General features: G+C 45.3%; 1 protein-coding gene across 3 annotated transcripts; it reads left to right on the top strand.

Moving 5' to 3' along the window:
- Window positions 1–5,733: 5,733 nt before the first annotated feature.
- On the top strand, window positions 5,734–25,779 carry CDC42 (cell division cycle 42). 3 transcript variants are annotated; one of them, XM_032968336.2, is made up of 6 exons: window positions 5,734–5,929; window positions 17,081–17,237; window positions 19,310–19,382; window positions 21,627–21,736; window positions 22,313–22,510; window positions 22,997–25,779. In XM_032968336.2, exons 2-6 carry the CDS (start codon window positions 17,133–17,135, stop codon window positions 23,084–23,086), a joined length of 576 nt encoding a protein of 191 aa, XP_032824227.1. In that variant the 5' UTR covers window positions 5,734–5,929; window positions 17,081–17,132; the 3' UTR covers window positions 23,087–25,779. The 3 variants fall into 3 exon arrangements, with proteins under 3 accessions (XP_032824227.1, XP_032824228.1, XP_032824226.1); XM_032968337.2 differs by having other exon boundaries at window positions 5,734–5,923; XM_032968335.2 differs by having other exon boundaries at window positions 5,735–5,904.
- Window positions 25,780–26,646: the final 867 nt, after the last annotated feature.

Here is a 26,646-nt window from a genome sequence, read left to right on the forward strand (position 1 = left end):
GGAGGTGGTTGGTGGGGGGCGGGGCAGTGGCGGTGGCGGCGGCGCTTTTGCAGAGTGTACCCCAAAACCCGGAACTAAATCTCGGTGGCGGCGCTTTTGCAGAGTGTACCCCAAAACCCGGAACTAAATCTCGGCGGCGGCGCTTTTGCAGAGTGTACCCCAAAACCCGGAACTAAATCTCGGTGGTGGTGGTTGGGTGGATTGGAGGAGAGAAGTATTGCATAGTGTACCCCAAATACAGCTCGCCAGTGCGGGGAGTTTCATAATCGGGAGTATTTATTTGTGATTGAGGCATCCGATGAGACGTAAATCCATAATCGTGCCGACCCGTACGGTTTATACTCCGCATTCTTTGTACAGGGAAATTTAGTTTGAAAAACATGTTTTTGCCCGTATTGAATTTGATGGCTGGGTGTATGGAATTGATGTGGTTGAAGAATTGATAAGGGAGAACCCATTGGGGTACCTTCAACTGTTTGTAGGATGTTCCATTCCAGGTGAAGTAAGTGTTGGTGAGGCAGTGACTAACCAGGGCAGGTACACCAGTCTTTGTTGGACCAAATCTTCAATGATTGCAATGGTGTCAGGCACAGAAACTTTGGTAAACAAAGATACCACATCGAACCTGACAACCAAGTCACCTGAAGCTAGTGAGATGCCCTTAATTAGAGATACCAAGTGAGCTGAGTTAAGTACCGCTGAGGTGGTCTTGCCAGTGAATAGATGTAAGGTCTTAGAAATCGGGCCAGTTTGTAGGTGGGTGGAGACGATAGGACGGAGTGGTGTACCTTCTTTATGGATTTTTGGTAAGCCATAAAATCTGGAAGGTCTAGCAGCAGAGGGTTTTAGAGAGAGCCGCTGGGTTGGTTCGATTAAAGATGCCGAATCAGTGATGTTGGTTTTCGTAACCAGGCTGTTGGTAGGATCTCTATTGATTTTGGTATAGCTGCCATCGTTAAGTAGGTCCTGAATTTTGATATTGTATGTGGTTTTGTCCATGATGACAGTGGTATTGTCCTTTTCGGGTGAGAGGATGATTCTGTCATCTCTCTTTTTTAGTTGAGAAAGCTCAAAGCGCTCATCCTTGCTGATGTTGCTAATAGGTGTCTTAGCGTTTTTGAGGATTGCAGCGATTTCCGATCTTGCCACGTCTGGAGGAATGCAGGAATGTGTCATTCATATTCAATAGAATAAATGTTCAGCTCATGATAATTAATAAGGGGGGTTTCCCCATGTTTAGTGACGTCACACGCTAATGGTTATTGGGGAGGGGTGCGGCATGTGGAATGACGTCACCCCCTCATGGTTATTGTGGACAGGTGCGGCATTGAGAGTGACGTCAACCGCTCATGATTATTAATGAGGGGAGGGGTGCGGTATGTGGAGTGCGCGACCTTCTTGTGCGTTAGTGTAAATTTCCACGTGGGCATGAATGTTAATGAAGGGGGGGGGGCTCTTTTGCAGTGACGTCACGCATGGACGTAGCGCTGTGCTGGGGATATTTATTTTTTACCGTCACTTTCTGTAAAGAAACGTCGTCATATTTGAAGCGACTTTGCGTAATAAATTATTTAATTCATGTCGCCCTTCCTCTGCGTCAGTGTCAAAATCCACCCACTCATGAATATTAATGAGGGAGGGCCTCATGTGAAGTGACGTCACGCGGAGGGGGCCCATGTGGAGTGACGTCACGCGCGGGACGGACAGACATTTCTGGGTGATAATAGTCGCTAATAACCGGCCTGGTGGCTTACTCAGCAGTCGAGCGAGCACATCGCAGTTTAAATCCTGGTTTGGGGTTCACTTGGCCCATCATCCCTCGAGGGTCAATTAAACCAGTAACGATTTGTGGTTGCCCTGTGGATAGACTCCCCCGCCATAGGAATATGGAATTTCCGTCACTGGCTCAGAGCCGTAATCGCGAGATGAGCACAGCCTCAATGTTCATTTGAACAAGAAAGGTATACTTATCTTTCGTTATAAAAAGGTAAGTAAGAGTTTACAAGGTGCACACCAACAGTGTCAGCCACGGGACGGAGGAAATGTGGGCTGTGTGGGTGGTGCGGATGGGAGAGGAGGAACTTTAAGATAGTGTGCCCCAATAGGGTAATAAAAAATACTGTGCTGGTGGCGGAGTACATAAGCAAAGTGCACCCCAAAACCGCAACACCACCTGGGTGAGCAGCCTTACAGCGTCGTGCCCCAATGCAGCAATAACATCCGGGTGGGCAAATGCATAATTTTACAAAGTGTACCCTAACTGACACGAGTACATCCGGGTGGCGGAGCAACTTTATAAAGTGCACTAAAACAGCATTGCTACACGGTGTGGGGAGAAGAGCCCACTTCCCTCCAAAGTGCAGTAGGAGTATGGTATTGATGGTCAGCTCTTGTTTACGACCTTCGAAGCGGAAGGGCCTCCGCGGCCTCTTTGAAATTAAGTGATTGATCGTTTCCTGCAATGCGAATGGTGCTCGAGATGTGTGGTAGTGCCACCTGGCGGGTGATGCGCGGCATTGCAAAATCGACAGCGCGACGGAGGGCGAAATATAATAAGGATGTGTATGTGGGGTCACCCGCGCTGTGCATTGATTCATCCCCTCCGTAGGACGGGCTGGTACCAGCTTGCGTATACGGCAGCAATATGGTTCAGGGCTTCAGGAGGGGGTTCGTGTAGTTTTGCTATTCCTCCTCCGTTGAAGGAGCGCAGAGCACAGTGGTTTACTCCGTGGGTCCGTATTTTGGGTTTAAATGCCACAATGACACTTCTTTCTATGGCTTGTCTTTTTTGGTTCATTTATGGAAGGAGATGCGAACATTTGGCCTGTCGATGCTCTGATGCGGTTGATGGTTACACTGGCGTCTTCGAGGAATGTTAACCCCCGGAGATACGATATTTGGGTCTCGAATGAGGTACTGTACCGTGAAAACTGTTTAGAAAAGTTTAAGTGAGTTTTTTTTTATTTGTCAGTCCCCTGTTAATTCTGCTTGTAAGGGTTTTAAACTTGCCAAAATAAATTCCGGCTCAGACTTGTCTGGTTCGTGCTGACTTCCCTTTGACAACACTCAGCGAGGGGTGAAAACTCAACATGCCTATGGTAGGGGGTGAGTCTACTCGGATGGTTGACTACGCACAAAGTTTCGACTTAAAGCTTTCGTGACTGCAGGGATTCATCTTCTTGGTTCTTTCGGTAAAGTCACGTAGAATGTAAATAAAATAATAAAAATAAAACATAATAAAATACAATTCTCACGACGTTTCGGCCACAACACAAGTAGCCTTCTTCAGGTGAAGAAACAGGACTGTCCAGAAGACAGCGCTTGAGTGAACACTGCCAAGCATGGACAGCGTCTTTGAAGCTGTGTGGGAGGAATTGACATATGAATTAGCATGTTAATATGAGGGACAAGCTTCGGAACTGAGGAGGGGGGCTGGGTAAAAAAGAAGAAAAAATAAAACAGCCACCGTGCGCTGCTCTGTCCTGTGTTGCGTTATAACTATCTATAAACTGGACTACTACATAATACAATATTATACCTTCCAGTCTAAACTACATGGTATAATATCATATCCATAGACAAATTCCACCTTTGAATTATACAATGCGTTACCATACACTACCCTATACTTTAGACAATAAAATATTAGACTTGTAATATTACAATATGTCTTATTCTACCAACTTTACTGTATACCACACTGCTGTATATACACTATACAATTACGATACTATATATTGCCTTATGAATTATGTTAAACATTACAATGTTATACTATTTATTATTATACAACATGCTATAAACCATACCATTGACCGTCGTGTGAAAGGTATTAAGAGGCAGTGCCAGCGAATTGACTGCGGTCTGAAGGTCACCGTAAAATACAATCAATTAAGAACTGAAATGGTTTATAACATCTTTCCAATGGTTACTAAGCCAGAATCCATCTTCTCGGTTGAAATTGTCTCTGTGTTTGTATATGTGGATGGCCTCATGAACGAATCTCTGTTGGTAGCCGGATGGCTTGCAAAGAACCTCCGCCTTGGAGAAGTCAATGTCATGTGAGCCCACTGAATTATAACAGTGATCTGCCACGGCTGAGGAGTTCGTCCTACCGTGTTTCAAGTCTGCTTTATGTTCACGGATGCGGTTCGAGATGTCGTTTGGTTTCTCGCAATGTAGGGTAAAGTCATGGTTTTGAATGGCTCCTCAAGAGCATCCTTCTTCATGACTGAAGTTATGGCTTTGCGGATTGTGTAGTCGGAGTAACCATTAGCCTTGAGAGCTTGGTGTACGTGCTTGAGTTCACTGGCAATGTGTTCCTGGTCGGAAATGCATTGGGCTCTATGGTATAGAGTCTTGATGAGGGAGTTTTTCTGGGATGGATGGTGGTGGGAATCCGGTTTTAAGTAAGCATCCGTATGGGTAGCTTTCCTGTAGACAGAGTGGCTCATTGAACCATCAGGTCTCCTTTAATTAGGACATCGAAAAAGGGTAGCTTGCCATCTTTTTCGACTTCCATGGTAAATCGGATGGCTGGGTGTATGGAGTTGATGTGGTCGAGGAATTGGTCTAGAGCAGGCCGGCCATGTGGCCAGATGACAAAAGTGTCATCCACGTACCTCTTCCATAAGGTCGGGCGTAGAGTAGCAGTCTGGATGGCGTCGGTTTCAATTTTTGCCATGAACACGTTGGCTACAACCAGATATAGGGGGGAGCCCATTGGGGTGCCCTCAGTTTGTTTGTAGAAAGTTCCATTCCAGGTGAAGTATGTGTTGGTTAAGCAGTGTCTCACCAGGGCGGGTTCATCAGTATGCAGTCCTTGATGAACCAAGTCTTCAATGATTGCAATGGTGTCAGTTACAAGAACTTTGGTGAATAAGGAAACCACATCAAAACTGACAAGCAGGTCGTCTGGGGACAGGGAAATACCCTTGATTGTCGATACCAAGTGAGTAGAGTTTAGTACCACAGAGGTGGTTTTTCCAGTAAAAGGTCGCAGGATATCAGACAGAAAACGTGCCAGTTTGTAGGTGGGGAGTTGATAGTGGAGACGATGGGACGAAGGGGTGTATCTACTTTATGTATCTTTGGAAGGCCATATAATCTTGGTGGTCTGGCCACAGAAGGTTTCAACGAGAACTGTTTGGTTTGATTAATTAATGCTGTTGAATCAGAAATGATTTTGTTGGTTTTAGTAACCAGGCTGTTGGTGGGGTCTCTTCTTATTTTTGTATAGCTGCCATCGTTGAGTAGTTCCAGAATTTTGTTGTTATATTATATTTTGTCCATGATGACAGTGGCATTGCCCTTGTCGGCTGAGAGGATGACAATGTCATCTCTCTTTTTTAATTGAGATTATTCAAAGTGCTCATCTTTGCTGATGTTGATAGGTGGCATCTTAGCGTTTTTGAGGGTTGCAGCGATTTCAGATCTTGCTACGTCTGCAGTTAATATAATTAACTGGTATGTGTCTAGGTGTGACTGAAAAGTTTAGCCCTTTAGCTAAAACGGCTTTCCGACCATCAGTCACGAAAGCTTCAAATCTAGATTGGGCCTTACCCGCTAAAAAATAAAGAAAATACCTCCATCGAGATTCAATTAAATGCAAACAATTAACTTCCATGACGTCACGCACGCGGTGTGTGGGTGCGGCGACCCCCCCCCGCCTACTCAGCCCTCCCTCCTTACCCCCGCCTCGCGGATGACATCATTAGCGAGTGACGTCACGTCCGCCCCTGCGTAGCCGCTCGCCTTGCCCAGGAAACCCCGCGCGCTGACAACGCCCTGCCCCTCCACTCGTCGGTGAGCGGCCGTCCGCCATCGGGTTAACAATTTAAATCGTTCGCATCAACGACAACCACCCCCCCTTCCACGACGACTCGGTGCGTGCCGCTGACAAAGGTGATGACGAAGCGAAGCAGTTGAGGCGAGCGTCGGAGTTTTTGTTGTTGTTCATGCCCGTTTAATTATTGCCGCGAAAGCGGCCGGGGAGGCGTTTTATGCGGAAAGCCTGCGTCTAGGCCTCGGCTGTGTGGCGTGAGGGTTCGTTGCAAATTCGTGTGGGCGATTTATATATATTTTTTTAGCGTCGAGTTTGTTTCGTTGAAGTGTAAAGACAACTTTACTGGGGGTTGAACGTTTAGTTTGTGTGTGTTGGGGGGGGGGGGTGTTTACCTTTGTGTGTGTGTGTGAGGAGATGGTTGCTGTTAGACTGCGATACGGGAGAAGAGCTGTTGAGGGGGTTTATGCTTCAAGGAATTGTTAAGACGGCGGCCCGGAAATGTGCCGCGTCGTGTTAATACGTAAGGATATACAAATAGGTTCTATGTATATTCAAGTTGTTTTTTTAACCCCCCCCCCCCCCCAATAATTCCTCCGTATCAACGCGTCATGAGTGTGGGTACAATATCCAATATACGTTCAACGGCGCCTCGTCTTTGACATGGGAGTTGCCCTTTTACTATAACAGCTTGACGACTGCTGATGAGACACTGAACGTCGAAACCTGCCCAAAGTGTATCTGCTTGAACAAACGATGGATAAATATTGGGCTGAAAAACCAATAGGCCGATAGACTAAAACACATTTTTTTTTCATGTGGAGATACAGAACGCAGATTCGGCCTAAATACGCTTCATTCCCCGCATAGTGTCGGTCCGATTTAGATTCGTTTCACTGATTTTGTACATGTACAGCTTTTTTGTCGATCTACTGCTGGATGAGGGCCGAGCCTAACCTCATGTTGGTCACGGGGGTTGTTGGAATCGTACATAACCACAACCGGTGAATGCTGTTTGGCTGCTAGGTGGAACAGGACCGGATCGAATATCAATCTCTCCACGTATGTTTGCCGTGGGCAAGAGTCAAACTTGGGTCACCAGGTATACATAGGACAATGCGCTTACCAGGCGTCACCGCTTTACCCACAAACATGACGACCGTTTCACAAGAAGTTCAAGGCGGTGGGTGGGGGGTGAATGGGAAACCGAGAGGTACATATTTTTATGTTGCTGTACTGTCCTCTACTGCCAAACACGTAGTTCCGCAGTGGCAAGGACGATCGTCGCCTATCTAAGCGGTGTCCAGGCTCACAGCCTGCTGAGCTTCTAAAATCTGATTATATTAGTCGCATTCGGGGTGATTTGGCCAAAAGGAAGCACCGATTTATCTTTAACCAAACCATGTTAAAATCCGATTTGAAATCGTACTTTATAAATTAGTTAATCATATTGGCTAAGTTTATCTGATTTAAAACCGAATTTATACTTTCCCACTCGGCGTTGAATGAACACAGGTAAGATCAACCGATTTTTCATTGGGATAAACAAAGATTTTAACTCGAAAATCACTCTCGATTAAATACCTGATTAGAAAGTGGCCAGAATTTTACGAAAACCAGGTTTATTAATTTCCCAAGAAACGGTTTAAATTACAGCCAACCTCAAGGAGGTAGTTTTAAAAAAACCGGTCAAACTTATCTCGTTAAACAGCTGTTCATTTGATTTAATACCTTGATAATTTTCAGTGAACGAGCTAAAAATATCCAGTCTCCAGCACTGTTAAAGATGTAACCACACACAGTTACCTTTGTCTAATTCCACAGTCCGTGGCCCGTGTTGTCCCAGATGAGTTTGAAGCCTCACCAATGAGAAGTTATCACCTCAACAGACGTCACTTTGGCGTCACTAATTTAATTATACCATCAATTTAGTTACCTCAAAAGATTGCAATATCTATTTTTTCCCTCCCTAATCTTTGACCTGGTTTTGGACCGGCATATACACAGTTTATATTAAAATAATAATGCCCTCTGATCATTTTTTTAAAATCCTCACCGAGGAGGGTTCTGCATCATTAATATGTTTGAATAATTGCGGTTATTGGAATCTTAGCTGTGTGGGAGGAAACCATATCACTCGGGAGCGCACCCCAGGGCATATGAAGTGATTGTGCTAATAGGTCTGCACAGATGGATTCCATCCTATCCCTTTACTGTCATCTTCTGGGCTCACCTTGCAGCCCCAGTGGGTTTGGGAGTGTCACAATCGTGGGATCCAACCAACCCTCGCCTCCAAAGGTCCGGATCATTAGAGGCGTGTGCCACCACGCCCGCCTTGGCAATAATACGAGGTGTTTGCTCTTTTTATTGGCGTCAGTTGCGTTTATTAACACTGTACCTCGAATGGCAAGCGTTTTAAAGTGTAAATACCGTCGTAAGTTAAAGCAAAATTATAGGTTTATCATTTCACAGTATTTATTGTCAGGTCCTTTGTCACTTGCATAATATCTCGCTCTACTTTAAGGCTCTTTGTCAATTGACTGCTCGATCGTGGCCCCTCTAAACCGTGTCGTCACGGGAATTCTTTGACCACATGTCACCATGCTGGTCATTGCGGGTTGGGTGAAAGACGAGTTTACATATCACTTTCCACTGATGAGCATTAAGGGCCAATATTGACCAGACTGTCTGAATCGAGCCTAGGTCTTCTCGTACGTAGCGCAGTGCACTAACCATTGCTATACTGCTCTACCCGTCGTGTACAACATCGCATGAGCAAAAATGTGTAAAATTTAAACGCAGTCACACAGAAATTGTACGGTTTATTTGGTGTGGCAGGGCAAAGAGTAAATGTGATATATAAAGGTTACATAAGACGTGTTTAAAGTTTGTATTACAAACCGGTTTTGTCGAGGGCTTTTCTAGTTCAAACCAAGAAAACTGTTAGAGTATAATGAGATGGTTACTGAGATAACTGGACAGAATAATGGCTTGTCAGAGGAGATGAAAGGGAAGGCAGTAGATATTGTTTCTTTAAAACTCCTTTGTGTAGTACACTGCAACACTTATCCCAACAACTAACGAAAATAATCAGCTTTTCCTCACTGAAAACTGAAGAAAGGTCACTTGGTAGTTTCACTCATTCTTGTGGAGCAGTTGGATCACATTATTGCCGTTCGTTTTCATTAAATTGCGGAGTAATGGATTCTTCGGAATGGGTGGTGCATTGTTTCACACACTGCTGTGGACATGACTTCCTTAAGTTAGGTCCCTAGCCATGGCTAATAAATAATGGTGACATATCTGTTCTACAAAGAGGAAGCATCGAAATATTGACGTGGTATAGTGGCATCCACGACGTTAACCAAGATGGCATCTTGATGAGCTAACGCAGAGAAGGAGAGCGGAGCAGAGGACAACATGAGAGCATCGCTTGGCCAGGTTTGGCCCCAGACCCAGCTCATGTTGCCATTGTTGCAGTTTTCAAGCAGGATTTCAGAGTGCACTGTGGCCGTGCTGCCGTTTTAGTAATAATGCTGCTGCTGATTCTGATGCCGTGGACGTGTGTGCTTGTGTTGTGTTCATGGCAGTTTACACACCTTGTCTCGTGTGGGTGACATTTGGTGTTTGTGAATTTCTTTATTATAGATGGTTGGACTCGCCTTTTGTAAATTGACTTTTACAGACGGACGTAGTGAATGCAGTTTCACTTATCAAGCATTGCCTTTTTATGATAATTAAAATTTGTAGCACACTTAACGTGTTCTCACAGGTAATGGTTCGGAGGAGTGAGGAACCATAGACAAGCGGGAAGGCAGCCAGGCCGTTAGCATGCGTTGTCAGTTGCCCAATCTCTGTGGCCCTCCGTGTATTAATATTTTTTCAGCCAATTCGTTTTTTTTATGCATCTGGGAGGAAACTGGAGCATCCATTGAAAACCCACGTTCGAAAGAGGCACTCATGGAGATTGGTCTGTATTATTCTGCACTACAATTATTCCTGTCAAGCCAGGGTATAGCGCTTCGATGCCTGGTGGGGTCGGTGTATTACATCATTTGTGTGGTCCACCAACCTTCGCCTCCACAGTGCTTGATTAGAGGCGTGCACCACCACCGCTCGACTTTCTGTCAGCAACATTGTAGTTCGTCAGAAGGAGCTTCGTTATTTTGGAGTGGGAAGTGATTGATTTCGACTTACAATTGTGGCCATGGTCGATGAGGGGCATAGTATTGGCTGTTAAGGAAATTAGTTGGGCTTTGGAAGAAGGAACGTGATGGCGGTGGTTGAGAAAAGCGATGGAGGGGGCCGGTAAAGGAGAAAAAACATGCCCGAGAGTTCATCCTTTGTGAAAATGGAGCAAAACGTCGATTTGTGATAAAAAGCGCCAGAAGGATTGTTGTTTTGTAGGACTGTGAGAGTTTGCATTTCCTAGGGGTGCAGGGGGGAGCTTCATTGGGCAGTAGATTGGTCGAAGCTGATCGTGGCGATACTAACTATCACGAATGTGTTGCATTCTCTTTCTGACGAAAATGTTATCACTTTATCATTAATGTTACGTAAACATTTTTACAAATTCAAAGTAATTCATATAAATGATTTTGCTTCATTTATGTTCAATTGTTCTCTTAATCTTGAATGTGATTTTTTTACGCTTTCTATTTGTATATTTGTATTCCCATGTTCTGCAGGTTTCCTTCCCTGTCTATTTCCTCCGGGTCTCCATACGCTCTAGTCTGACCTAAAAGGAGATTTAATAACATTTTTTGGATGAAAGGAACCTTTTTTTGATCAGTGTATATTACCTGCTTGACATGTGGATCAGAAACATGGACATTGACAAAGATAAAAAGTGGAATAAAACCTGAAAAGTGAACGGAGACGAGGAGAGGTGTACACTTGGAATTGCACTGAGACGCATAAGGAGGAACGTGCAAGTTTAGATCTATCACATCATCTGTTAAGAGAGGAGTACGTGGCTTGTGCAGAACACTTCGCTAATAAGGTGGTCGAGACCAGTGATGGAGTGGTAGCCCAAGGAGCGAACGCGTCCAAAGGGACATCCACTGCAGAGATGAAGGGATGAGATCTCCACCCCATGTGCAGCTGCGATGATCGTTGTATCACAGGATCTTGAGGATTGGAAATGGCTGGGTGAGGCTTTCTTCATCCTGAATGTTGACTTATAACAATTTAGGATTGTATTTGGTAGATGGACAACGATTGGCAACATAGATAATCAGACAAATGTCTCCTTCACATTTCTGTGCGTCCAAATAAAATTATGCTCTCCCAGAGGTCAACAGGGCCCTCTGGGAGAGCATCATTTCACTCGCATCAATTCAAATGCAAGCACTTTTGGCAGGTCACTCGAACCCGTGAAATACAATGCAATGCGAATACAAAAACTAATTTTTACACACGATTCAGTGCAATGTATCGTGAGCTTAAACAAAATCGTCTTCAGTGCAATGTATCGTGAGCTCAAACAACAACGTCTTCGTCATTGTTACATTCCTAGTGCAAAGGCACAGCTTTGTGCAGCAGTCAGCAGCCACCTTTTTGTTATGCGAGTCGTGTCTTGGTTTATTCTATTTTGAACATGGACCTGTCGTGATATTCTGATGAACTTGTTAGAAAAAGTGCATTTCTTGTTATTGTTTCAATCCAGTAGGGAAGAGACTTTTTATGGATGACTGCTTATTTTGTAACGGATGTGAGGGTGGAGGGGTGGCAAAGTGGTTTGCGCACTGCGCATTAAGTCCACCAACAACCTTGAATCTATGTTCATGGCTACCATCACTGGCGAGTAATAGCCGAACTGATCCTGGGTCGTCATCCCTCGCGTAATCCTGCGTTGACCAGTATGGTCAAGAAACTGCCATGACTGACATGGCGTGGGTAAGTGCCCAGCAGTGGATTGGAAAGGGCTGTGAAGTGGCTGAGACGTGGCACGTTACGTTGGCCACAGACCCCCAGTTGAGCTTCCTGTCAAAGGAAGTGCGGTTGTTCCCTTGCGCTCACCATGAAACCAGCAGGAAGCCCTCACCCATCTCACTTCCACTTCCTAAGGAAGCGATGTTGCATGCAGCGTTTGACGGTGTCAAGAGGCATTGGGCAGCCTACCATGGCTGGGGCAGGAGGCCAAAAAGGACATCGAACAATCTCATCAATTTGTTTTTTAGTTATACTTGGTGTTCTGCTGGAGTTCTCTTCAGTTCCTGAAAAAGCTCCTGGCAGCGTGAAGCATAACGTTGGGCATTGTGCCGAACAACACGCAGCAGAACCCGTAATGCCCCCGTGAGATATGCAGCACAACTGAGCCTACGTCCTCGCTGAATACATCGTCGGCACTTCCTGCGTCTGTTTGTGCTGTGCGGTAGCGTAATTGATTCTAAGCCAACATGTTGACTGAGTATCAATAAGGTTTGCAGACAATGACCAGTAATGTAAAGATGGACTGGGTAATGTGCCAGCTATCAATGCACGCAACCCTTTGCCGTGCTGTTTACAAGATCGCATGTGAGTGCGGAACAGTGTGTGTTCGTTTTTGAAGAGACTGGTGGTCATAAGTCATTGTTGAGAAGTCGTATGAACGACTATGGTGAGTGTTCCATTAGACGTTGTTACATCCGTTATTTAGCTGGTGAAGATGCATATTTTAATACTTTGTAACCGTCATCCTCTTTGACATCAATCCTCTTTTCTATGGGGGCTAAGAAACTCTGCAATGTTGTTCCATCAATGGATTTACAGATACATATATTGAGAAACACAACTTGAATTGTAACTGCTAAAAAGACTGCTGACCATGCATCTGCACTGGCGTTGCTCTCTGTTGTATACCTTGCCAAAACTAAAAGTCTAGCATTTATATGATGCACCTTGTCAAAAAAAACCCGAAATGTACGACACTGCCTAAGATCTCAGCCTTGATGACAGCCACCGATGATGAAACCAAGTATAAGTGTTTGAAGTTGATGATCAGTCTAGTTATTAATTACCACACAATTTGGGTTTTCGCTTGATTTTGAGAAAGATCCACCTTTGACCATTAAATATTTAAAATTGTCAATCGTGCGACGAACACTTTTATAGCAGGGCACATGGGGAAAGTGCAAGTACCTATTGTGCGGATAAGACGTCGCTTGAAGGGATCCTGCGAGCAGTTTTGTAAAAATATCTATGGGCTGTTCTCTGTCATGGAATGGAGCACATCCGTGCGTGAGCTCGTGACTCAGAATAACATTGGGGGGAGGTACAATTAAAGTCAGATTGCATTCCATGTTTTAATCTAATAATTTGGAGGTCACAGCTCTGCTTCCCTCAAAGGTCGCTGTCGATCGACAAGACAGCAGTGATTCCACAACTTTTGTAGAATCATGGAGAGTTGCATTTTACCATAGACCCATTAAGCATTGTGCTTACCGCACTGCTGAGCGATAAGCACATTAAACATAAGGCTTCTTCAGTACCTACGTTTTGTTACCCAAACTTGGAGAACTGCTGACCTTATCTCTCTTGGACTTTGCTTCAGCAGGGAAACTAAACTGTAGACCTCACAATGAGAAGCAATTACTGAGGGAAACTCGCCTTTAGGCCCCAGTTTGCAGTAAGCATATTAGGTTTCTTTCATCCATTGATGAAAATAGTATTTTGTATACATGCTTAGTGGTTTCCATAACAAGTTTTCTGTTTGATTAGTTCATGGAAACCCTGCAGCCAATAGAAACTCTACACTGCCTACAGCTGCAGACAAAAATTATTGTAAATTCTGGAATCAAATTTTGCCCCCCCCCCCCCGAAGCTCAATTTAATCATTAATTGGTAAGGTGAATTTTCACATTGTCTATTGTTAAGCCTTGGTACCAGAATTAGCCAAAGCTGCATTGCGATCACAACATTTTTAACTTACAAACCTCCATGCTTACAAACTTTTATCATTCCCATGTACATGGCAAATACACTCCTGATACGATGCGACTTGAACTGACACGGCATTGAAATGTGACCGCATCTAAAGATACTGTACAGTAACAGTGGGGGGAGGTATTTGCTTTGTAACAGGCAGTCAATTGTAAGGGAAGGAAAAACTGAAACTTGGGTCCAGACCTAGGCAGGGAGTCGACAGCTCTGATATCAAGGGAAGGGAGTTCCAGACTATGGGCAGCATAGGAGAATGAGCAACCTCCTGAGCTAAGGATAACTGGGGGTTTTAACAAGAGGCCTAGGTTTCTGGTGCGGAGAGTTTGTGCTAGAGGAGTAGAGCAATATGATAGTGCAGAGGTAGACAGGGTCGAATCCCTGGTTGATCATGAAGATGGTGAGTGTGATCCTTAATTTAATTTTGAATTTAATTAGGATCCAGTTTAGGGATTGGGGTGATTTGGTCTCCGTTAAAGGTGAGGATTCTGGAAGCAGAATGTTGGTTCTTCTGGAAAACCTGCCCTTCATTCTGATGTCTCATGATCAGAGGCAAGGCCAGTCCCATGGTACAAGTTCATCTATAGTCTGATGATCTTACCTGCGATATCGTAACAGTTGAGCATTTCCCAATCCTGGCTCTTTGTTAGAGTTGTATGACAGTATACATCTCGTTTTACAATATGTGCCGACTGCAAACATATACCATGGAGTAAAAAAAAAAGCGCCTTAATCTTTGAATGTCAACAATGTTTGGTATGCTTACAGTGGATGAGCAAAATGGGATGATTCGTATAAGCAGAGAGTAGAGTGAAACCGCTTCAAAATTGGACTGGTGGATTATATGACTGTAAGCAGGTTGCGGTAAATGGAATGGATGTGTACATTCACAACCCTTTTAATCTATCCATTCCTGGATTAGGGCCTACCAGCACCGTGTGGGTACTGGGGGATGTCTGACCACGTCTCCCCCCACTGCTCCATCCGGGGTTGGTGAAGGCGGGGAGCATAGTACAGTGTCACAATGGATTTTGTTGCACTGACCTCTGTTACGGACAGCGCAGGTCCTGCTGCAGCATGCGCAGGAGTGATCGTCCATCCGAGCCTATGCACCCACCCTGCTGTAGCTTCCGCCACTTGACTTGTCGGGCGATTTTAATTTGATTTGGTCCTAGATGGAGGAAATGTAATATGCTTTCGAAAAGATGAACAGCAGGAGATCTCTGTTCATTGAGCAGAATTGGCATGAAGAGTCATGCGAAGAATATGGGGTCATCACCAGTTATGGGATAGCAACAGCACAAAGCATTTCGAGAAGGAGGAAGTCGTCGAGGTATGGAAAAGCTGGTTTGGTCAGCTCTTGGAGCTATGCAACCATTTGGAGGAAAGTATTTAGCGCATAAAAGGCAGATATTCTTAGAACGTGTGGAGAGGACGATTCAGTTGAAGTATGAGGCAGCAGGAGTGCCGTGTCACTGTAGGGAGTGACGTGGCTTTACCGAAAGACCCAAAGAATAACAATCATTTACTTATTTATCCGCGAAAGCCGCACTTGAATTGTGACCCTTCTTAGGAGAGTCTTGCGTTTGGATTTTATTTGAAGATGTTTTTGGCTAATTCGTGTGGAGTGTTTATTCGACAAGTGGGAGGAAACCCTAGCGCCTGGAGAAAATCTGCCCGATACGAGTGTGAGGGAGCAACACTCCATACAGATGGAGAGAGAAGGTGATTCGTCCCACTTGCTGTACTGCCTTATCCTGGCAAGTCGGGGTATGGCACCTCGACGCCCACCGGGAAGGGAGTTTCACGACATTCGTGCCGTCCGCCAACCCGCACCTCCACGGTGCTGGATTTCAGGTGCTCTGTAGGTACCACCACCCAGCTCTCCGCAAGATGAAGCTGCGTAAAGTAGGGGGAAGAGTTGCTATTGGTGTTTTACCATTTCATAAGCAGTGGGGTCTGGGGGAGAGGGGGGGGGCAGCAGGATCGGTGGTTAGCGCAATGTGCTATGCTATGAATCCTATGATCCGTGATTCCTGGCTGTTGTGAGTTTTATCTAAACCTGCTCCCCCCCCCTTCACCAAACCAACATCGACCAGTGCGCTAAAGTCTGGTAAAACAACTCCCCATCACATAGGGATGTACACGTACGTAAAATACACTCTCCATAAGATTGTATATAAAGAGTGTGTAATCTCATTTTATAGTGATTATGTTGTACGCAAGTGTCGTATTACATTTACAAGGGGGGAGAGGGAGGAAACCAAACATAACTGTCGGGTGTAAAGTACATGCGTCTTGCAACCGAGGAGATGTAGACGTTGGAGATATTATGCTACCCCCCCCCCCTATAAAAAAAAGAATACACAAGCCCCTTTTACAGTGCGCGTGTATGGGGGGGAGGGCGGGGGGGGGGCGTGAAAAAAAAGTATTTTCGGCCGGAAAATTTGAGAGCCGGCCCAGACGATTACAATCTGTGTACAGTGCTCGGTTTGAACACCGCGACACAGCCTTGCGTGTGCGTGCGTGCGCGCCACACGAGCGCGTGCTCTCGTGGGTGACGCTCCACTTCGGGGCGGTTGCAAGCGCACAAGGGGTTCTTATCGGCACCTTTTACGATTTGGCGGTAGGTGTGAGGGTGGGTGTGGAGCAGCGCTGGGTTTTCCTTGCCCGGTGGATGAAGTCGACTTTGGATTGGGGTGGGGGGTGGGTGCGAGCCACCCTGGTTATGGTGAAGAAGTGTAGGTTGTGTTTAGTCGGATTATCGTGTGATAGTTGCGTGTCAATTCAACACCCCCTCCCCTCTCTCCTTGCTGGGCTTCCACGATTCGGTATTCGCGATTCTATTAAAAGAGTAGTTTTCAATTTGTATGTTTTTGCTGTCCCATTGGTGGTGTTTCGACTCAACCTCAAATGACTACCTGGTGCATCCCATGCATGCCTTGGCAGTCTTTAGGTTAATACAAAGGCACAGAATACGAACATACATGACTACATCACAGAAGCCTGTAATCGTGAACTGTGGAAGTGACTGCTGGGTGTCGCAGGTGTCGGAGCACGAGCTGGAAATGTTGAGACTTGAACAGGGAGTCGATAGCACGGGTGGCTGTGGAAGGGTGTTCAAGGCTATGGGGGGAGGGGGTGACGTTGGAGAACGAACGACTTGACACAGAGCAGAGGTTGACTGGAGGCTCCGATAGTAAAGTGGCATGTTACAGGTATGCCAGCGTATTAACAGTGATGCCATCACCTGGATGCTCATTCATCATCGGTGGAGACTCGTACAGCCCGTGTTTATTATTTGGCTTCTGCTGCTAGAGTTATTTAAGTGTAAGAAAAGCATATTTAATGGGCTGTGTGTTGCTCTGTTGTTTTTAGGCGCGTGAGCAAGAAGTTCCGGCCGACGTTTCCGTGTTTGTAGCAAGCGAAGATGCAGACGATAAAGTGCGTGGTGGTGGGTGATGGTGCTGTGGGTAAAACCTGCCTGCTCATCTCCTACACCACCAATAAGTTCCCTTCGGAGTACGTGCCAACGGTGAGTGTTCAATGACTTGGCGACCGCTTATCCCCAGCGTCTGGAGTCCGTTGTAGAGGTGGCCAAATAGCTGTCGGCAGCAGGGATTTAATTAGAAATACACATGGGTAATAGAACACATTTGATGCGTGGAAAACATGTTTCTGTGCATTCTAATTGGGGTAAGGGTGATGGGAAGAGCAGATGAAATAGGGGCACTGATGAGGCGTTGAAATGTTTTTTGTGATGTGCACACTTGTTAATTCGTCAGACTTCAGTGACGTCACTGGAGTAGAAGATGGAGGTTTGCTCGGGTGTCATGTAATTTGAGAGTGCGCTCATCATTGACGATCCAAGCCCTTTTGAGAGAGCCTGTTGTTCAAGTGAAGTCTTCTCATACAACGTCGTAGTCGCATTCTTGAAGAACACCGCATTACGAAAAAATATATCGCGATTTAATAAATTATATATAATGCAGGGTAAAGCGCAGTCCGTGAGATGCGCACGCAGGCCAAACAGACTGAGGCACGTGGGTATAATTCAGAAGCTTCCAGAAGCATTACCGCCTTGTGTGACGCTATGCCTAGGCAGCCACGCAACCGCTTATTGCTACTCGAGTGACGTAGTTCTGTTCACTAGATTGCGTTGTATCCAATTCACATCCGCCTTCTAAAAATGTGTTACCTCGTACATTCATGGCGTTGTATTCAATTCGCGTTTTGAAAACATGTTATAGGAGAACATACTGTGTACACGATTGTTTCCTTGGTCACATCTTCCCATCATCAGGTGTCGGTCTATTCAAATGTTTGTCTTTTACAACGGTGATTGGTGATAATGGTTTTTACAATTTGCGGGTAAAAATAAAACGTTCAACTTGGGCCCAACATGGTTTATTTTAGTTTTGAAGTCCTGGAATATTTTAATGTTTTTCTCTGCTAATGGCGGTGCACTTTGGTAATTTTCCAAATAAATTTACCAGGTAGTGGAAACACCGCCGTGTTGCATCGGTGCAAACTCCTTCTGCGGAAGGTCCAGTGTCAAACACGATTGCATCCGTTCTCCGTATTAGAATGCACTTGGTTACATAAGAATGCATGCGCGCCAGCGGCATTCTTGGCAAAAATATTTAAGGCAAATAAGCAAAACAATTCTAGGCACGTAACATCGGCAGATGTCAAAATTACCTGGATTATTTATTTGCCTTAGAATGTCTGCTATGTAAAATATGTATAGACGTTTGATTTTAACGGAGAAACGAGAAAAAAAGTGTGGCCTCGGAAATAAATGTGCACGTGAAAAGTGCTAGGAATTTCGTGAAAGAGTAGGGTAAAATAACTTGTATATTTTCATGAGACGATATTGTAGGTGTAATCGGGAAGAGAAGGGTGCGATGGGTAAGACACTTCCACAGGATGGAGGAGGAGGGGAGGGCACGGTACTGAGATGGGCATTGGAGTGGCACCCCAGAGGGGAAGACCTACAAGTAGACGGTGGTGATGACAATGAGGACCTTGAAGTTTGGCTGTCGACCTTATATCAACGACAGGATAAAAAAAAAGGAAATAAGAAATGGCACAGGGTTGATGGTGTCAAAAATATCGGTCCTGCTGACCTCTTTACCACGATTGCCTCGTGTTCCCTTCAGGATCACTCCTAAATGTTGGGCTACTTGTCAGATTATCATTCATAGAAGGCACAGTTGAGTACGTACGGTGCGAAAAAAGTCAAACGTACAATATACCTTCGTACATACACTGAAATGTGAGCAGCAAGTAGGCGTGCCACCGAGTAAGCCGGTATGCATGTTGGCGTATGTGTAGGTGTTTTACCCATTCATCTCCACAGTTTTTAGGTGTACACACTTAGCACCAGGTACCACTTATTTAAAGCCAAGTCCTAGGATATCATTTGCCTATGATACGATGTCATCTGTGGCCGGGAATCAAACGAAGGGAGGCAAAGGCAGCCGGGCATGGTGCTGACCATACCAACTCATCGTGTGCCGTGCCGGCCTGAATCGGTGCTTGCTGATGATGCTTGGGCTCAACAGTCTTGAGGCTACATGAGGCTCGTTTGTCTTTGTTTTGTAGGTGTTTGATAATTATGCGGTGACGGTGATGATCGGTGGAGAGCCTTACACACTGGGCCTTTTCGATACAGCGGGTAAGAATGTCGCAATTGTAACATCTTCATGTTCTGTTTTTATCCCTATTAAACTATTTAGATTTTTTTTACATTGATATCGGTAAAACTTTTTGCTGAAAGGCACAAGCTTTTGTTTTAAGTAGGGGTGTAATGATACGGCAACAAATACATTCTGATGCAAATATTACTTGCGTCGAATCTGTGGCGAATCATTGAATGGAGTTTACAGAACTCTACAAACGAGTTAAAAGGATTGGAGCGAAAATAAGGTGGTAAAAAGAAGACAAAAAATTATTCAAGTGTGACTCTGACCCATGACAAGTCATAAAATTGCTGGGGAAAGGTGCACTGTTGTTACATTGCTAGTTTTATGGGAAACTAAAGTTGAGAGAGAGACTTGTCTCTATCCCACATCTTTAAACTGTCCGACACGAACGTCCACAGTGGTCGAACTGGCCACGGTTGACATAAACTCACATTAACACGTAGGCTTTTGCGACCATTAACATCTATAATATAGGGTTTTTTTGGGTTAGATCGTGTAAATATAAATGTGTCGTTAAACCCGCCACCACCCGACACAGCCAACTAGTAAGGTTTGTCACGTAAACAGAACGTGGCCAATTCGTCACTAGTACAGCACACCGGTGTGTTGGAGAGCCAAGCCACAACATTTACAATCCGAGTACGACGTTTCACCAGTAATTACAACTAGCTTCATCAGGCGACAGCCAGATTTGGCTGTCGCCAGATTCGGCTGTCATCTGATGTGTGACATGTGTAGGAGGCAGTGCCGGCGCGTTCCTAGCAGGTTCTCTGTGTAGCGTTTGAGTGTTGTCCACTTAAATTTTTCCATGGGGTTTTCCCAGCCGTTTCAGCTTCATGCCACTCAGGAAATGTTCCCTGAAATGTAATTTACTGTTTTGAAAGTAGATTTTAACACTGAACAAGATTTTTCTGCATTTAAGGGTTTTAGAGTATTTGGCTGCCGTAAATTTACACAAGCCACTGTCGTTGAGCTATCAATTGTGGCCAAGTTACTTCTGATAAAGCTATATATCTTGGTGGGCCTTACCCGGTAAAATAAACATAGTTTATAGTTTAGTTCTATAACATTGATGCTTATGCTCACGATATATGCATGGAATTGTGCGTGTGGGAATCGGTTAGTAACGGTTTATGCAAATCATACTCGAATAAATTAAGTTAAATGTTTATATGAAACACAGTCTGATGGGGAAAAGAGAAACGATGCAAATTCAATCGTAAGAGACGAAGAATAATCGATGCGGAGATTAAATCGCAACACCAAAACATAACTTATCAAATCTCTGGAAGGATGGCTTGTTTTTATTGTCTGTACAAAAACTACTTTTTTTTAAGGAAACAAGTGACTAATAGAGTACATTTAAAAAGTAACCCATGAACATGTCAAATGGTAAATTTATATTGTAGAATTTTCAAAGATGTAACGTCTTCAAAATTTTACAAATATATCTAGTAATCTCTGCGGTTGCCAAAAATTAGCAGCTTTGGAAACAGCGATGTTTGCCAGCGAGCGATCCATCTGTGTGATAAGGCATGTGACAGATTACATCGCATTCCAGCTCGGTTTATCTCCAGTTCTGTCAAATGCTCTGCCAATAACGCAATAATCTAGTGCAGCACCAACACAAGCATTTGCAAGGAATGAATCCCCCGAATTTGGAATTATGCAGCACAAATGAAATGGCCTGCCATTTTTTTATCTCAACGTTTAGTCTTGATATCGTCCATCTTACACGCTCGTACATCCTGTGAAAAAGAGCTTCATAGCTCATCGGATTCCTCCAGCATAAATAAAGATTCGGATTCTGGTTTCGCTGCCATACAGTTCTCTGATGTGTTCTCTGGTCGTACCGCGTGTTGTTGTATGTACATTGAACTTGTTTCGCACCATACTTAGCTAACCGTGCTAATCGAAGGTGCGTAGCCAACCGTACTAATTGTTCGGCACAACGTCCGACGTTCTGCTCCACGTGCTGGGCGTTTCTTCAGGAACTTCGCTAAATACATCGCCAATCGTTGCAGTGCTTTGAGAAGTATGCCAAGTGCAGCTGCAAACAATGATGACTCGTTACCGTATCGTGGTGACAGACTCTTGATGGTGCCAGGGGTCCCAGAAGGCAGTCGTAGTCTTTTGATAACGACGACGATGATGATGGCATTGAAATCCACGTGTGCTTATGCGAAGAGGTGATGGCCTGGGTGTGTTGTGTGCAGGTCAGGAAGATTACGATCGGCTGCGCCCCCTCAGTTACCCGCAGACGGATGTCTTCCTCGTTTGCTTCTCCGTCGTGTCTCCATCCTCCTTTGAGAACGTCAAGGAGAAGGTAAGGCCATCCTCGTTAACGTGGCCCGTGGCTTCACGGCCACTGGGTGTTTATGGTGTTGGTTTGAGACCGAGGTGGCCACGTATTGGGTCACGGACTGTGACCCTCCTGTATCGTCACTGCTAGCCGGGTAGCCTTGCTGCTTTAACATTTGTGCTACATTATTCAGTGGTGAGTAATAGTCAAACAAACCCCCATGACTGGCACGGCATGGGAAAGGCCTTCATCCAGCAGTACTTGACAGTGGGCTGTATATTATTATTATTATGCAGTCACAACCCTTATCCATAATTGACATGAATGTAATTTTTGGATGGAAGTCGAAATTACGGGTGAATTACAACGAAAATGGGCAATAAAGCCGCAATAGAACTTGTCAGATGTCACCGACAGCACGAATGTCACTGGTTTGAAAACGCTGGTCTAAATCGCTTGTCCTTTTGGTTGAAAAGCGGATAGATTACAAAGAAAATAGGCATAATGCTGCCATAGAACGTGTCAAATGCCGCGTACAGCGCTAATTCCACCGGTGTCAAAACGCCGGTCCAAATTGCCCTTTTGCTGCCCATTCCACAGTGGGTGCCCGAGATCACGCACCACTGCCCCAAGACGCCATTCCTGCTGGTGGGCACGCAGATCGACCTTCGCGACGACCCCAGCACCATCGACAAGCTGGCCAAGAACAAGCAGAAGCCCATCACGTGTGAGGCGGCCGAGAAGCTGGCGCGCGACCTCAAGGCTGTCAAATACGTCGAGTGCTCTGCGCTCACCCAGGTGCCGCCCCCCCCCCCCTCCATCTGTCACGCTCACACACAGCTGCGGCGGATCACGGGAGCTGCCTTAGCCAATCGAACACCACATCATCCATAGCACGCGCGGTCCGTTTGCAGTGTACTCGCTTGCAGTGTATTCGCTTGCGGTGCATCCGATTGTTTAATACGAGAGACACTTAGAAAAGTCATGCGCACAAGCGGAAAGGAACGACGGAGCTTGGCATGTGTACAGGCTGTGGCAAGTCATGACAATGCTTTTGTTTGTTTCAATGCGTCCCCTGGAGGAGCGCATGCGTGGGAGGTCTACCGAGCACCAAGACCATTAGTAGTCGTCGTCATGACACGGTGGATTTTAAATCCGAACCATTGCTGGGGGTGGTGGGGGGGGGTGCGGTGGTTTCATGGCGTTGGCTCGTGCTGAGTATCCCCTTTTCCTCTTCCCTTGCGTGTGACCACCCCCCCCCCTCCCCCCCACTACCGCCAACAGAAAGGACTGAAGAATGTATTTGATGAAGCCATCTTGGCAGCGCTGGAACCGCCCGAGCCGAAGAAGAGGAGAAAGTGCCTTCTGCTCTAAGAGCTGCTACGGCAGCAACGGCAGCAGTAGTGATGATGGTTATAATTAAATTCGAATAATCATATACGAGTGGTGCTGCCACCTAGACCATAGCCCATCCTATGGGCCTGGATGTCTCTCTGCAACCCACAAAACCTTTTACTCCCCCCCACCGTACCCCCACCCCTCCCATAACCCGACAAACCTCGTCATCGTCAAAATCCTTCCCATCTTTTGAGCTCCTTTTTCTCCTCATCCTTTAAACTCCATTTCCCCCCCACCGCCCGGCTCCCCCGCCTGCCTTTCCCACCCCACCGTGTTTTTTTTGTCTGTCCAGCACAAGCAGTTTAACGCGGTATGTTATTTTGTACTACTCCACCACCTCCTTCCCGTGGAGGCATTTAAAGTGTGTGTCGTAACAAAATAAGCGGCAACACACGAGTGTAATTGTATGAACGATGATTATATAACTCCAACCCCCCTTTGTTGTTTTAAAAAATGTTTTTTTTTTGTCCGTCTAACACCTATTTTTTGTTTCTTGAAAAATAATTTGAAACAATACTGAACGCATCCCGACAATATTAAACCTGTGGATATTTGACAAGCGTGTGTACTGGCGCCTGTACGATTTGAGACGAAAGGAATGAGACTCGCACGATTCAGCCATTTACAAACGACTGGCGGTAAACCCCATGGAAGTATTCCTCGTCACGCATATGCACATATGTAAATTGCCCCAATGTTTACATACGTATGTATAGCAATGAACGGAATTGGAGACGTTTAGCCGTATGTCAAGCGGCAAATACAAACATCGTGGCATTCCTCCCCAAACGCGTTTTGTAGCAAACGTCAATTGTCGCGCAAAATGTTGAGACGCTGCTGTGGCGGCGAGAGCGGTGTTCAGCCACGGCGTGGTTTTTAGCAGCGGGGGGGGTGCGGGGGTCCAGCCTCTGCTATAAGTGTACCAAGTTGTAGCGTGCGTCCGTCACAAACGCGTCACCGCGTCCTGCAACCCCGCGGGGGGTGTGGCAGGGTGACGGTTTACCGTTGCAGCTCTCGGGAGACGCGTTTTAAACCCGCTTGCCAAGCCTGAGATCGCTGTTGGAATGTTTTTAACGGAGCAAGGAAAGCGCGCGTTTAAGTTGGTTAGAGAAATTAAATGCATATTAAAAAAAAAAACCTGTAAAAGTTTAGCATGTCGATGAAAGTTTTTTTTTTAAAGTGAAAATTGATACGAAGTCAAAAATAATAACAGAACATGGCAATTTCTGTTTGTAGTGAGCAGTGTGTGACTACATCCTGTACATAGGTAATAAGCCAGGGCTTTATTTCTTGATTAATAATTTGTGGGTCGCTGGTAGACTGGGAAGTAGGTGGCACGTGACGAGTCCATACAGCCATAGCCAGAAATGTTCTGGATGTGATGTACCGGGTGTGAAATATTTTCTGGGTTGACCCGGACAATCCCGGCAATAATTAAGCCCTGGGTAGAGCAGTTTGGCCATGCTGGGTGACCATACATAGCACATTCTTAAGGGGGTCTTCACCCGTAAGCCGTTTTGAACCGAGAATTGTCGACCGGCGCCGTACAATTGAAATATTCCCTGACCAAGTGTCACTCGTTGGGAGTGATGCTATAACAGAAAAAAAAGGTGACAGACTGAAGCGTCCGGCAGGGTAGTGTTTGGGTGAGCGCAGCGCATGTTGTGTGCGCGCAACGCTTTGCAGCTTGAAGCTCAACCGCTTAGCTGCTCCTCCGAAACCTTGAGAATGGGTGCCTGTACGACGGTTTAATCTCGCTCGGAAGTTGCTCTGGCTTTTTAACTTTTCCACTGTTAACTTTCTTTTTCATAACAAACGTGCAAAAGAATAACAGGGTCAGTGGAGTCCATTGAGAGCCAAGCGGTTTGTGTACAAAGCCACAGCTTTCATGCAACAAATGATTCAAATATAAAAATCACAAAAGTAAACGTAAAAAAGTTAAACGATAAAACGAACATTCTAAGTGAAAAATATAACGAATGAGTGGGTATTGTAATCGATATGAGTTAACATTTAAATTTGCCTTGTGGCTACTGTAACTTCTAAATAAAGAACCAACATTAGCGACACTTAACAGCAGATTTATTTCCTAGCCTACAAACATGATTAATAGCGCTGCAATGCGTTTTTTGGGTTGTATCGCATGCTGTTGGGTATAATGTTCAACGTTTTGCTCCATTCTGGAAGCTTGGGCAACTTAATTCTCAGTTCCTGAAGAAGCCTCCCAACGTGGTGTGAAACGTCACATCACTCAATACGTGGACGGTAAAACCCAAAAACGGAGCCATACAGCACAACTGCAACCACGCGCACAGGAGCGTACCCCGTGGTTAACGATGCATCAATGTGTATATCGTTTATCTTCTCAGTACATTAGTGATTGACGAGTTATTTTAATTCTTCTGCAATGTTTAATGTTGACCCGCTGTATTTTTTTGTCAAGGCCATTTGGAACGTGACGCGATGATTTAAACGGGGCGCGCCGATTGGATCTCGCACAGCCACGGCGCTCGACCATTGTAACCTTGAAGTTGACCTAGCAAGCAAAAAATAATAATTTAAAACATCGACGTCTTGCGCATTTAGTCACTCCTAACAATATATACCCACACCCCCTCCCCAAACGTGGACGACTTCTTTTCGCATTAAACGGCGCGACGTCACTTAAAGCCTATATTGTGGAATGTTATTTACCAGTTTAATATCGTGTTATACCAGTTATTCCCCCAGGATGGCCTCATTGAGTTTTGAGACTCTTGCCGGGGTGCTGCATGTGGGGATTGGTAAATTGTCATCAATGAGCTTTGTTTCATATACGAGGTAACTGAGAATCTAAATCCGCCACCGGACCAGGAGGGGGTGACATTCAACAATGCCATTGCCTGGCCGACACCCCCACACCACACATCTGGCAAGCACTGGTGGTCACTTATCAAAGTGCAAACCAGGCTAATCAAAACAACAATGTTGCTTCACCACTTGTCAAACTCATTGCGTTGGGTTTTTTTTAATTTGTTCCCGATTGGTTGGGTTAACATCTTCCTGTAGCCAGAAATGTGCAGCACTCTGCTCTTCTCACAGACCCATTGGTTTAAATGTCCTCAGCAGATTTCGTTACGAGCAATGATTGTCCAAAGTTTGACAATTAACATGACAGAACCTGTCGTGTCAAGCATTCTACTTTCTAAAGGGTGTCACTTTTCAGATGTCATTCAACAATCTTTTTTAAAAAACTAGAATGCTTGGAATGCCATTGAGGGGCCAAAAGAGGAACATGTTGGCAACATCGCCCCTTATACAGTACTTGTCGCCATCAGCCAAGTTCCCCTAGGTTTAATTCCTTGTCCTCGTTACGCTTCCTGTCCCCATGGCTACTTGACGCTGCTGCCCATGGGAGGTAGGTTCAATCCAGACCGACACCCATATGGTTGGCGTTTGTGTTTTCTCGGTCGTCGCGTGGATTTTTCAGGGTCCTCCGGTTTTTCCTTCCACATTTGTAAACATTTTCGATGATTTGGCTGCAATACATTTCCACA

This window comes from Petromyzon marinus, chromosome 39 (assembly GCF_048934315.1).
Source record: "Petromyzon marinus isolate PM22_M1 ecotype Great Lakes invasive population chromosome 39, UKy_Petmar_22M1.pri1.0, whole genome shotgun sequence".
Lineage (NCBI taxonomy): Eukaryota > Metazoa > Chordata > Hyperoartia > Petromyzontiformes > Petromyzontidae > Petromyzon > Petromyzon marinus.